Genomic DNA, 14,339 nt, shown 5'->3' with positions numbered 1-14,339 from the left:
AAACAACTGGACACCAGAAATCTGTTTCAATTCCTTAACAAAGGAAAAGAAACAAATCATGGTCTTAGAGCCATTACACTGGACTAGCTAAACACAATACAGAAAATTGGCATAGTCCTTTACCAAACTGCTTTAGCTAGAGTTAGAGACATTCTTAGGGTGGGAATAGAGAAATTGGTTTAAAACAAGAATTCTAAACTGGTTGGGACAGTTTCTACACTATACAAATTACTGTGATATTATTGGCAGTCAAATCTGTTGTTTATTAGTAGAGATTTTGGCTTCCTGTTTCATATAATGAGCAACATAATTTATTCAAGTTTTAAAGCTTCTCCAATTGCCAGATGTTGCTAATACAAAAGAATAAGATGCTGCCAAAACTGACAACCGACTTGGACTTTGATAGAGATTTTAAGAGATCATGCACAACACAGGACAGCTTTCGTTGTCAAGGGAATCTCACTATTGTCATGGGATTAAATTCTTATCTTTAATGTTAATGGTTAGGCAGGGAGAGGGCAAAGCAAGTGTACAATCCACCTACACTGAGCAGACCGGACAGGGAATTGTTTAGCTGTGCTACTGGTGTGCATGCTTCTCGGTTTGGGTTTATATGGGTTTATATGTTTGTATAGCTTCTAGACTAGAGGTTTTTGGCTCCAGAGGCTAGGCATGAGAATAAACATCTGTCTATAGTCTAATTACTCTGTGTCTAGTTGGTGAAGAGATGAGCTTTAATTTGTAGCAGCCAAAGGAAACTTTTCCAGTTAGTTAAGCTCTTCTAAAAAGTTTTCTTTCCATACTGTATATTATTATATATAAAAATATACTTATTTATTTCTATAAAATATATAAATATATATGATATATAAAGATAATAAGCATAATAATAAAATAACAATATATATAAAAATAATAAGCAGATTAACTTCCTCCTACCCTGCTTTTAAATAAAGTCTGTGTTAGATGCCACTTCAGTGTGGCTACATTGGAGCATTCACCAGTCACGATTGTTTAAAATTTATGGGGTTTATTCTCCTTTTGTCAAGCATTTTCTACATACAGAACATTCACGTGGTGTAAGTTACAGAAGAAAAATGCATGAGACAGACTACTGCAAATAAGTAACAGACAGTTTACATGATTCTTGTTTGTTCACAATGGAGAAAAGTTGTTAAAAAGGAAAACAGATTCAGTAGCTAGAAACGTAAGGAGAGTCTTATCTTAGTTGAATCTACCTACCAGGAGGTTTGCTCAAGCTAAAGAGAGATCTACTGTACCACACAGGGCAGGATGCTAAATGCACACAAGATTACAACGCTAGAAAATTCCAGATTTCTAAGCAATTTTACACAATCTAAATTGCAATAAAATTTTGTTTAAAAAAGGATATTTTTTTCTGATTGCCTTCATTAAATGGAGGTCAGTTTAAGAGTTTATAAGCATTCTTTAGCAAAAACATAATAAAAATAAAAATACTCCCAAACTTTTAAGTCATTGCTCTAAGTCTGGATAGTTGTTTACTGCTGGCTTTCTGATCCTACTGACTTGTTATTCTATTTCCGGGAATCTTATTTTTCCCATTTACATGTTTAACCATTGTTAATATTAGAATTCTAAGTAAACAAACTATAAAAAATACAAAGATTCTTGTTTGTTTTTTGCACTAATCCAATTGGATGCATGGAATAGAAAATCTATTGAACTAACCAAATGATTTAACAAATATGGATTAATGGTACAATGCATAAGCAAAAATGTTATCTACTGGTTGTAGACTTCAGTTCTTTGCATTTTCAGTGTCTTAAAATGCATTTTGTTTGTTTCAAATAACAGTTTCCTCAATGATATAAGTGAAGCTTTGTGATGCCAGTTTTTTAGAATGTGGTTTACTCTGAAAGGATAAGTGCAATATTTCTCTTTAGTAGAACTGAAACGCCTTGCTGATGAAACCCTGTGATAGCTGAAAAACCTAATATCTATTTCTTTCTAAAAAAAGGTTAAGCTTCTGCAAGCAACTCTCTCAACTAAGACTTGCCATAAAAATAAACTCCTCAAATCGCAGTGATCAGAAAACACTGCAAATATAATTTCTCCTTTTTTTCTCTCCATGTATGTTCCACAATTTGAGACTAGAAATTTGATACCAAAAGTTTGTTTCCAATGACAAGCAATCCTGTAGCCACAGTGGGAATGAATTATACAATTTCTATGCTTTACCTTTCATGTGAGACTTTTGCTTCAAGGCACAAAAAGATTAAACAGTGGACTGGACAGAACAGGACATAACATTTCAGTTTTAGTCAAAGGTTGTACAATAGCTCTTATTTTGTGTCTGAAGCAAATCAAACAAAAATTTGAATCATATTTAGATCTTCCATTTACAAATGCAAAGTATCATATTAAATTCCCTGAAGCTTTTTGTGGGTTTTTTTTCCTACTTCCTTTAAAATAATGTATGATATTTATCATCAATTTCAATATTTAGTCATTTCAGTCAAACACAATATCATCTGATAATTAATGAGTACCATTATTAAATAGCCATTGTTTTAGTAACTTTTATGTGGAAGCTGAATCAAATTGTGTTCAAGTCAAAGAAATAACAGGTATAGAAGGGTCTAACAATTTAAAATGAAAATTGTGTAAATTTGAGGAATGGTGTAATTTAAGTGCAATGTACAGTAAAACTACTAATTCAGTAAATATCTAACACAGATCCTTATGCTTCTCCAACCCAAATTACTGTGTTGCCTCTCTCAACTTCAGTGATTTCACAATTTAACTTATTGAGACGTCCGTCCAGGATAAACAGAGATTCCTTGGAAGGGGTCATGAGATACTGACCAAAAAGGCCACTGTCTTTTATAAGACGGTTCTTACTGTTCCAAGGCCATTCGCCTGCCTTGACAGGCTCCTTCAGACTCTTCACCATCTTAACCTTACCAGAGGAGAGCTCCATGAAAAGAACATCAGTTTGTGTGCTGGAGCTGCAGTAGACGTTGTATTGATGAGCTTCAGTGAATGATGGCTGAAAAGCTACATCAGATATGTGCAAATTAGTGTGAATGTCAAATGCATTCTGTATTTCTCCTCTCATTGTTATGGACTGGATCCTCATGAGACCTTTTGCATCATCAATGCTGACAAGGTAGTGTCCATCTGGAGAGATATGTGGTGTGCCTGTTACGTCGCCATTGTATCCAATCACAGAATCAGTAACACTATCTACTATAAGCTGTGGTAGGACAGCCCCAGTGGTATCAGGCTTACAGCAGATAAAAAAATATCCTCCAAGATGTGTATAAGCCAGTGACTGAGGAACACAATTATAATCCTTTAAACTAATTGTCTTGATGTACGACATAGTTTCTAGATCAATTTTCTGAAGCACAGGCTCATCCTTATGAAGAATAAATCCAAACCTGGAAGGAAAAGCACAAAATCAAAGAAAGTCAGAGCTACTGTGTGCAATCTGTACAAACGGGGAAAGCCATTATATACAAAGTAGATCAGTTAATATGTGCAGCAGAGTATTGCTATATATCTCAGCTTCAGATGTTTCAGATATTAAGCAGTTTATAATATTTAATTTTTAGTGTTCTTGTAATTGTAATTTAGAGTGCATCACATAAAATGTCTAAAAACCATTTATCTGATTAATAGGAAAAATATTTTTTTCCTTCTGACATAGGGGAAAAGGTAAACATTACTCTGAGCATATCTATTCAGTTATAACTTTTACAAAAGCCAGGAAGGAGAAAAAGATTAAATATCAATAGATAGTACATCCCACATATTTTAATTCACTTCATATAGTTCTTCGACTTTCTTGGGAACATCAACTTAACCCAGCACTCATTGTTATTCAGATAATTATCTGAATCTTTCTCATTTTAATTCAGTAGAAATGAATATCATAAAAGGATTTAGGTATATGCCTCCCGACTGTCTAAGCCCCATATTTCTTACAATTTAAATGACCCTTTATGCTTTTCCATACAGCAAGGAATTTTCACTGAACACGAATAATATGGTTAAACTTTAAAATCCTAGAGCTGAATGTTTATAACATTTTAAATATAAACTATATGACTATTCTCTAATGTTAACATGTAAGTTCTGACTGAACTATCATTTGACTATATATATGCAAAACCCACCACTCTAAGTATTATGGAGTCATGTGAAAGTGTATTAGTTTTGCTTATAATCTAAGTAGCTTTCACAGCACTTTTCCCAAACAGCTGTTTTCCTTTGGCACATTTCTTATAACATTTTCCTCTGAATCTTTGATCATAAGAATGAAGCTGCATGCTGATACATAATCTAAAAATACCTTTCACATCCTGTTGATTTAAAGCAGTATGACAGACAGAATATTCCAACCATTGAGTTGACAATAGCACAAAATTTTCACACTATACTTGGCAATCCTGATATATTTACTAATCAGTGGACCACCAAAGAAACAGGCACAAAGGTTTCAGGACATTATTCAGTCAGTTGTTCTGACATAAGACAGGGTGAATTATATTTGCACTTCCTACTGAACTGATACAAGAACATTTTTAATTTTAGCCCCACCTTCTAAAATCCTTGTATACTGTTTCAGTATCACAGGATCACAGAATGATTTTGATTGGAAGGGACCTCTGGATTTCATGTGATCCACCTCCCACCCAAAGAAGGCCAGTGTGAATCAGACTGCCCACGATTACAAGTTTTGTTGATTATGAGATCATTTTTGCCTTTGATTATTCATCCAATAATAAATAGTGTGATCTGAATTAAATTGTCTTGGTTAGAAAAAGGGTGAGCAAGACTTCACGAAAGTTATGTCAAGATAACTGATGATTACTGCTACTTTTCTATTCACAAGGTCTGTTCTGTCCTAGAGGAAGACTAAGATCATCAGGCAGAATTTGATTTTTAGTTGTTTTGGCCATCTAATAGTATCCTTTTCTTAATCTTTTTGGACAGGCATAAAGTAATTGATTCTTTATTCCGTTATTATGTAGTGAGCAGTTTTTGCTCATGAGAAACAAACTTGTACTGTATTAGGTACGGAATCATCCTGTAATAAAGAAGTTAAATAGCAAGCAACATTCTGATATTTCAAATGTTTATGGTATACCCCAGTGTTAAATAACCAACATTACACACATTAGCAGTGGTTACAAAAGGACAACAGAATTAGCTTACTGATTGTCTTTTACATAACAGCCTTCAATGTAAAGCAACAATCAGTGAACTGTCCAGGAGTGTTCACAAAATTCTGGACAGTGACTTATGACATATCTGCTACTTAATCTTTACTCCTGTAAAACACCAGTGCACCTTAAAAGGACTTTTCTGGATGAGAACTGACTAAGGGCTGGACATTGTCATCACTGTTGGTTTCATTAATATCAAATGCAAACCAAAACTGAAATATCTAGATTGCTAAATCAAGCACTAAAAAATTAGAAAATGTAAAAACAACAAAAAAATACAGAAAGTTAACAGTACGAGTTAATGCAGCCAAACTTGTTGACCTGTCAAGTTTATTGTGTATAATCAATCTTCAGCCCTATTTCTAATACAATTAGGTTCAAGTAATTGCATGCAGGCTGCTCTCTCTTCATCCCTGCTATACTCCAGTGTTACTGCTTTGGAATCCATTGGCCACATCTGAGGAGCAGAGGTTGTAATGGGGGGTGGGTTTCATGTGATGTAGATTGGTGGCTGAGTGGAAGATAAACACGCTCCTGCAGAGGGAAGCATGGGGTGAACTCAGCAGGAATTCATCCTACGGCTTAGATTTAGCCTGTACAGGTAGCAGGTTAGAAAACATAGAGAAGGAACGTGAAGAAAAGTGGGCATACTGCTGTGCAAGAAAATAGTTGGTACATGCAAGAGAGATTAGGGTATTTTTAGAAGGAGAAAGTGGATACATGAAAGAACGTGATTATTGTGGAACAGTGTAACACGGGGGACAAAAGTTACACTAGTTAATCTAAGAATGGAGAAATTTGTTTAAAGGTGAGCTAACCTATACAGTTCTTGGAAGATGAATTCAATAACACAAATTGGTGAATATTAGGAATATACTAAAATTATTCGATTTTTGAGGTAAATAGGTAAACATTATTATTTTCAAAGAAAAATGGATTTTTCACTTAGGTCTCCTATTCAAATATGATTTAAAAAATTTCTGTTCTTAGTAAAAATGTACTTAAATTACATTTCAATTTATGAATATCTGTATTAAAAGATAAAGTTACTATCAATTAATGATGTCATTTACATAAATTAAGAAATTAATATGATGCTCATGAACCCTTCTCAATTTTCATTATGTTAATGAGATAAAGGTATATGAAGGCAAGGGAAATATCTAATTTTAGGTCAATGTGATGGCAGGTACTGAATACATTAAATACTTTATTTTCAGCTATTACAGTATTATTTAATCTATTTTAATGTAAGTACACAGTGCAGACATTTTTTGCTTTTGACCTCAGTTTCAATAGTGAACACTAAGAAAGTTTTTTTTGTTTGAGTTTGGTAAGGGCTTTGAAAACATTATTTTTCTCTTTCAGTATACCAATACAGAATCACAGAATCATCTAGGTTGGAAAAGACCTTGAAGATCACCTAGTCCAACCATTAACCTAACACTGACCGTTCTCAACTACACCATATCCCTAAGTGCTATGTCAACCCAAAAATAAAGTTATGGGGAAAAAACAGGAAATCTTATTTAAAAGAGAAGGAAAAGGCTCTCACAAAGCTGTTTTTAACTTATGTAGGTACTTAAAACACAGACTTATTTCCAAGTGACATTTTCAGATACACAGAAACATAAACAAAAGCAATTATGTGATTTTGAAAATCACATCAGACACCATCTATATGACTACATGTATAAATACTTTTGAAAGTTTGGCCTATTGTTTTCAGAAACTGTATTAAATGCATTTAATTTTTTTTCTATAATAAATCAGTCATTTAGCATTCAAACACATTTTATATGTTTTATTGTATATGTGTGTCCATCATATTTCATAGTACCTTTATTTAACTACAGAAAAAGACTTAAAATTTTGCTGTATATTTTGAGTTGCACTCTAGTTTCTATCCCAACTGAGAGAAAACACAAGTAATTGAAACAAAAGTAATGAATTTTTATCCATTTTCTACCACTAACCAAATTTAAGAATCTAAATAAATATATTTTAAACTGGACAAACCCTTAAACATTTTTTTTTTCATATATCACATATCAACCTAACAAGCAAAAATAAGAAATCTTTGTGCTGCTTGAAAATCTATTTATTTTAGAGATTATTCCAGCTGATGAAAAAGACCTTTTCTTTCCGAAGTAAAATGCAAAACAAGATTAGCATCAATTATCTAAATCAGCAATTCTTACTTGCTGATTTAAATCATGATTGAAATGAGGGATTTAAATCAGTTTGATTCAAAGAAATCTGCCTTACTTATGAGTACTTGATTAAGCAGTGTTAATGATCAATTTATGTGATATTTTTGCATTCAAATGTAATTTGACTTCAAGAGAAATATATATGTTATTAATCTTTGCTTCCTAAATATTATTCCCAGCATAATATGTTTTTGAACCACAGGTACATTCAGCCCATGTTAACTTTGGTTGCATAAAACCCTTGATTACCAAAACAGTGAACATATTCTCTAAAGTTAAAGTCTTACATACCTTCCCTAAGTGTTATGTCAGTTGAAGTTGTGGAAAGACTCACACTTGACAAGCAGCTTTCCCCACTGAGGAGGATGCTGCCATTGGTTTGTCCTCCATCCATTAGCTGGTGGTACCTTCTGCCACACGAATCCCCTAAATTCTGCCAGCTAAGAGTCTGCGTAAGCACTCTCCAATGCATGCCATTAGGATAAATTTAGTTATTGCAGAATCATTTAAATGTTAAATAGTGTCTGTTGATTAATCTGGTTGGTATGAATGAAATAGTTTAGGAGCCAGAGCAGATTGTGGGTATAAACTTTCCCACTAGCACACATAGATTTAAAAAAAGGATGTTTGTGTACAGCAAGGGACTCCAAACCTTCAGGGTTAATCACATCCTTATTCTAGAGTGACTAAGCAAACACATTTTAAAAGATAAACCAGCTGACAACATATCATGTCTCAAGTATTTCAACCACAACTTACCAAAGCAGTCTAGTTTCTTATGCAGCTTTATGTATCTCTTTGTAACATTTAGTTCCCAGTCCAAAAGGCACAAGTAAAAAGCTTACAGTATCTTGGATAGATTGCTCTTCCAATTTAAATAGTAGGTTCAGCTTTGTAATTGAGTTTATTGAAAACTAAAGAAACTGACTTCAAGATTGCAACCAACTTATCCTGATGCTGTATTTGTTGCACTTAGGAGATCTACTGTCCCTTGCTCTGAAACTATTAAGATACTTGATTTTTATAGTCTCCTGCTGCAGCAGCTAATCATATATATTCTGATAATCTTCTATACCTGAATACCCATTCACAATGTATCTTACTTTTAAAGTGTGCAAGGGGCAGTTTAATAGAATTTTTTTTCTGCGATTGTTCATTTTCACATTCTTAAATCTTCTCGACTTTGTAGACTTAATTATCCATGCTATTCATTGTGTTCTGCTTATTTCTGAATTTGAAAACACAGCTTTGTGAGATATGCCCTCTCTTCCTTCCTTTAAGTAGCAATTTCTCTAGCCCTGGAAAAATGTAATTCCACTTTCTTGTAAAGTTAACATGCTAAAGACTTTTTGCTTTATAATGTTTACTAGTTCAAACCTTAAAAACCCACTACTTCGGACACAGATGTAAGGTTAGCCTAGAGGTAATGATTTTGGAGCTGAGTACACTAAAAGATCAGCTATGTGAGCAGATTAATACATTGAATTTCAGTAGCAGTTTTTACTTACTGATTTCAAAGCAATTTACAAATATTACAGAAAGTGAAGAAAGAAGCTGAATGACTTGCCTAAGGCTATATAATGATCTGTTGGCAAAGTCTGGGTTATCTAAGGCCCAGCATGGTTTCTAACTGATCATGCTACAGGCTACCTTTGCAACTGAGGTCCTAAAAAGAGAGATGGGAGCAAGTACAGACAACCAAAATATATTATTTTGAGTAAGAATATAGGAAATCACTTTGTCAAAATAATATTTATGAGTATTAAAATTAGACAGAACCCTGGATCTGGGTGGGAGAGAAGATCCAAAGTGGGAAACTGGTAAACCTTCATGAAGGACCTACCCTTCCGCAGAACCAGAAGTATGGCTGCCAAAAGTAATTTATTAGAACTAATAGGATTTTATCAGTACTATTGTTTAAACAATTCTTTCTCAGCCTGTCATATTGTCTGTAACTTTTCAGTGCCCAATTAACATTCAGTAAGCTGGACAGAGATGTAAATACCCTAACAGACCAATAATACAGATGAAAAAGAAGTGGGGAAAAAATCTGTTTCAAAGCTGCCAATCTTCTTGCACGTAAAAGGATTTGGCAAGGATTTGATATATTTGTTTGTCTGCCTGTATCAGTGAAAGCTGTGTGGCTGGGATTTTGAGAAGCCAAACAAATCAAAAGAAAGGTCTGTTCATGTGCCTGTGAGGTTTGTGTGACTGATTCTTAGTCTATGAGAACTGCTAGGCAGAGGCATAGGGATGGAAAAAGTAATGGAAGTTCTGGAGGGAAGATACAGAAGGAAAAAGGAAAAGTGAAGAAAACTGATACAGAAAGCTAAGGATTCCATGTCTGGTATAATAAAAATAACCAAAGAATGAGAAATTATATTTTCATTACCTTAAGGATGAGGAAGTATTTTCCAAGCCACTAGCAACTCAGGAAGATGATAAACAGAATTTTTATAGGAACATATATCTGTCAGGTTAGATAATTTGTTCCTGATAATTTTAAGAGAGTTGACTAGCTCTTAACATTTTAATAAATCTCAGAATAACAGGAAAATTTGGAAAGTCTAGAATAAGATTGTTGAAATATTCATAAGATAAAGCCAGGTATCTCAGCTAAGCTGAATAGCTTGATGCATATCCCAGGGAAATAATAAAATAGACGATATGAGAACCAACTATAGAAAAACGTGAATATAATACAGTCAACATGGTTTTATGGAAAAATGAACTTTGTCAGACAAACCTAATTTAATTTTTTTATTAGAAAACCTTGCTGAAGGTAACTGAATACCAGGAGGGCATACCTTTCTTGGAATAAAAACTGATACCTGAAGGAAAAATAATTTTTCTGCAATAAAAAATAGTTGTCAATGCAGAATCAACATTTTGCAGGGAAGTTTTGCTTCTGCTTGGTACCAGCTCTGATACTTCACAAAATTTTCACAGGTGATTTGGACGTAAATATGTGTCCATGACACCAAGGTTGTAAATAATGACAGGAAAGTCATTGCATTAATAAGCTGCTCATTTAAGAAAAACATATTCAAACTAACCAAGTGTAAAGTCAACCAACTTTACATGTGAATGAGGGATGCAGGACACGCATATAGAAAAATATCCTGAAAAGTTGTGACAATGAAGGGATTTAAGGATCATAGCAGACATGCAGGTCAGTATGAGATCTGAGTCTAATGAGTAAAAAAAAAAAAAAAAAAGAAACAAAAGCCCTTGTACAGTCCTTGAAGGAATATATAGAGAGGTGAATAAGAATAATGCAACAGTTTCATATCTGTATTCTACACTGGGGAGACCAAATTAAGAATCACAGAATCACAGAATCGTCTAGGCTGGAAAAGACCTTGAAGATCATCTAGTCCAACCATTAACCTAACACTGACAGTTCTCAACTACACCATATCCCTAAGTACTATGTCGACTCTACTCTTAAACACCTCCAGGGATGGGGACTCCACCACTGCCCTGGGCAGCCCATTCCAACGCCTAACAACCCGTTCTGTAAAGAAATGCTTCCTAATATCCAGTCTAAACCTTCCCTGGTGCAACCTGAGGCCATTACCTCTTGTCCTATCGCTTGTTACTTGGTTAAAGAGACTCATCCCCAGCTCTCTGCAACCTCCTTTCAGGTAGTTGTAGAGGGCAATGAGGTCTCCCCTCAGCCTCCTCTTCTCCAGACTAAACAACCCCAGTTCCCTCAGCCGCTCCTCGTACAACATGTGCTCCAGACCCTTCACCAGCTTCGTTGCCCTTCTCTGGACACGCTCGAGTAATTCAATGTCCTTTTTGTAGTGAGGGGCCCAAAACTGAACACAGGAATCGAGGTGTGGCCTCACCAGTGCCGAGTACAGGGGTAAGATCACTTCCCTGTCCCTGCTGGTCATGCTATTTCTGATGCAAGCCAGGATACCATTGGCCTTCTTGGCCACCTGGGCACACTGCTGGCTCATGTTCAGCCGGCTGTCAATCAACACCCCCAGGTCCCTCTCTGACTGGCAGCTCTCCAGCCACTCCTCCCCAAGCCTGTAGCGCTGCTGGGGGTTGTTTTGGCCAAAGTGCAGCACCCGGCATTTGGCCTTATTGAACTTCATACAGTTGGCCTTAGCCCATTGCTCCAGCCTGTCCAGGTCTCTCTGCAGAGCCTCCCTACCCTCGAGCAGATCAACACTCCCACCCAACTTGGTGTCATCTGCAAACTTACTGAGGGTGCACTCGATCCCCTCGTCTAGATCATCAATAAAGATGTTAAACAGGAGTGGCCCCAAAACCGAGCCCTGAGGGACACCACTCGTGACCGGCTGCCAACTGAATTTAACTCCGTTCACCACAACTCTTTGGGCCCGGCCATCCAGCCAGAGTTTTACCCAGCAAAGCGTGCGATCATCCAAGCCTCGAGCAGCCAGTTTCACCAGGAGAATGCTGTGGGAAACGGTGTCAAAGGCCTTACTAAAGTCAAGGTAGAAAAAATCCACAGCCTTTCCCTCATCCAATAAGCGGGTCGCCCTGTTGTAGAAGGAGATCAGGTTTGTCAGGCAGGACCTGCCTTTCATAAACCCATGCTGACTGGGCCTGATCATCTGGTTGTCCCGCATGAGTTGTATGATGGTACATATATGAATCTTTTATGCTGATTTATTTCTGCCCTTCCAGAAAGGAATATTAAAAAACTAGGGGCAAGGAAAAATCTGAAAATTATTTGAGAGTGAGAGACAGTGATTTTAAGTGAGAGTTTGAGAGTCCAATATATTTAGCTTATGAAAAATATAATTGAGACATGAGTTATTTACAACATATATATACCTGAATGGAGAGAACATACTGTTCAGTAATTTTGTCTTTAATTTCACATAGAAATTATAACAATGATGGCAGACTGAAAACAGAAAAATTTAAATTAGAAATAGATATTTTTTTCTAACAATGCAGACAATAAACCCTTGCACAGAGATGATGAATTTTCTTTGGTGGGAATCTCCAGGAAAAGAGTATGCTCTTTTTTGGAAGATTTGTCCAAGCCCAAGTAGATGTAGATTTAGAAATATGATATTCAGTATCTGAATTTCTGGATGACTATTTGAAATGTTTAAATTCTATACTACATATAGAAAGTCAGACAAGATGTTCTCATGGTCTGTTCTAGCCTGTGACTATATCAAACCAATTTTTTGGTTTTGCCCATACAATCAAAATTCCATAAGTACAGTAGATTTTAATCTTATACTACTCAGTCATTTGATGCGGAGATTTTAAGAAGCAGCCAAGTATTTCAAATCTCATGAAATTAATTTGACACAATACCTTAGCTCACACACAAACACAAGAAAAAAAGCAGTATTAAGAGGAATCTGTCTTTCTGCAGGTCTGAGGTTTAGATGCCAGTTTTACATCCGCTGTATAGAAAAAAGCTGTTTTTTAAAAATTAATCTTACACTGTTTCTGGTCTTAATTAATTTTGAATTTCACATGTGAGTTACTAATAACTTTTACAATTACTGATCTTTCATACACACACTTATATCTTCAAAATAAATGTTCCCCTTGACAACACACTGGTCTCCAAATGCAGGAAGTTTGTGAATTGCTTGTATAATTTTACAACTATACAACTATAACAGCTATAATTTCACTTGGGAAGAAAGACATACTAAAGATGGGATGGTGATTCCTTTGAGGTTTATTGATCTAAATGCAGAAGATCATGGTTGAATAGGTTGGAGGAATAGTGATAGATCACAAACACCTGCTTCAGAACAGTTACTGGCTTGCACATAGCAATGATCAGTTGCAAAAAAATTTTGGCCCACTGTCCAATAACCTAATTGCTGCCTTCTAACCACCAGGTGAATCTGTCTGTACTTCCCTTCTGTTCGGTATTAAGAACCTTCTCAGCTTGCCAATGTCAGATTATTAACTCTGCTTTCATTGCCAGGTTGGCCTTCATCTTTCTGATGAGGAGGCAAGAGCATCTATAAAAAAATAGTACTTACCAAATTTGTCAGAAAACACTACGGCAAGTCACTAAGGTTAAAGGCAGCTTTGGATTGCACAGGTTAGTATTTGGGGACCCAAAAAAGCCATATGTAATAAAAGAGCATGATTTACCAAAGCTGTAACAAATGTTGTCCTCCAGTCGTGTCTATAGGCCCAGTTTAATAGGGATATTTCACAAAATTGATATTAGTAAGAGAGTTTTGTTGGAGGTCTCAGTAAACTAAATCAGCAAGTGCATAGGCTGAGCTTTCACTCTCCGAATTCTTTTTTTCCATTCAAAGTAAAGCAAAGCTATTAAATCTGAGTAAAGAAGTCTGCACTACTACTGTATGTTCTGTGGCTAGATGAACTCAACCCCCAAATCTACCACAATCTTATAACTTTTCAAAATGACTTAGTTTTCTAAAAGGATTAAAAAAATAGAGCCATTCATAATCATGTGATGAAATTGTGTCTGTCGCCTATGTACTGTTAGCCTGTTTTTTATGATTAGGCTATTGGAAAACAACAAGTGATACTTGAGAGTACCTTCACTTTCCCCAAATGATTTATAGATAGATGGTGGTGTATTTAATGCAAAGTTTCCTTTCACATAGATTGATATGCAGAAGCCTCCCACTGTTCATTAATCCCTGATTAATATTTATGAGAATCTCAACCCTCATGTTTCTTCTATGCAGTGAAATCTTGCACAATATCAGACAGCGTATAAAGGCGTTTGTCAGAGTGCATATTGGGATCCTGTGCAACTCAAGCCTGCAAGACATGAGAGCAAATCTTCACATTTCCAATAATTCATTTTACAGTTAATGCAAGTGGGAATCTGTAGCCTGTGGGCATATCACTCCAACTGGAGTAAAAACTAGAACTATGAAATCTGAGATGATTTCTTTCTTCACTC

At 35.5% G+C, this 14,339-nt stretch overlaps 1 protein-coding gene across 2 annotated transcripts in view; it reads right to left on the bottom strand.

Moving 5' to 3' along the window:
* Positions 1–1,010: 1,010 nt before the first annotated feature.
* The window catches only part of FSTL5 (follistatin like 5), a 333,775-nt gene continuing 320,446 nt past the window's right edge, over positions 1,011–14,339 (bottom strand). For both annotated transcript variants that reach the window (XM_074866563.1, XM_074866564.1), the window contains one exon: positions 1,011–3,425. In XM_074866563.1, the coding sequence (XP_074722664.1) occupies positions 2,723–3,425 (703 nt within the window). In that variant the 3' untranslated portion in view covers positions 1,011–2,722. The remainder of the gene's footprint in view (positions 3,426–14,339) is intronic.

Source organism: Strix uralensis, chromosome 4 (genome assembly GCF_047716275.1).
Source record: "Strix uralensis isolate ZFMK-TIS-50842 chromosome 4, bStrUra1, whole genome shotgun sequence".
In the NCBI taxonomy this organism is placed as follows: Eukaryota; Metazoa; Chordata; class Aves; order Strigiformes; family Strigidae; genus Strix; species Strix uralensis.
The sequence above is the reverse complement of the archived record's forward strand: the minus strand, read 5'-3'. Positions and strand labels throughout refer to the sequence as shown.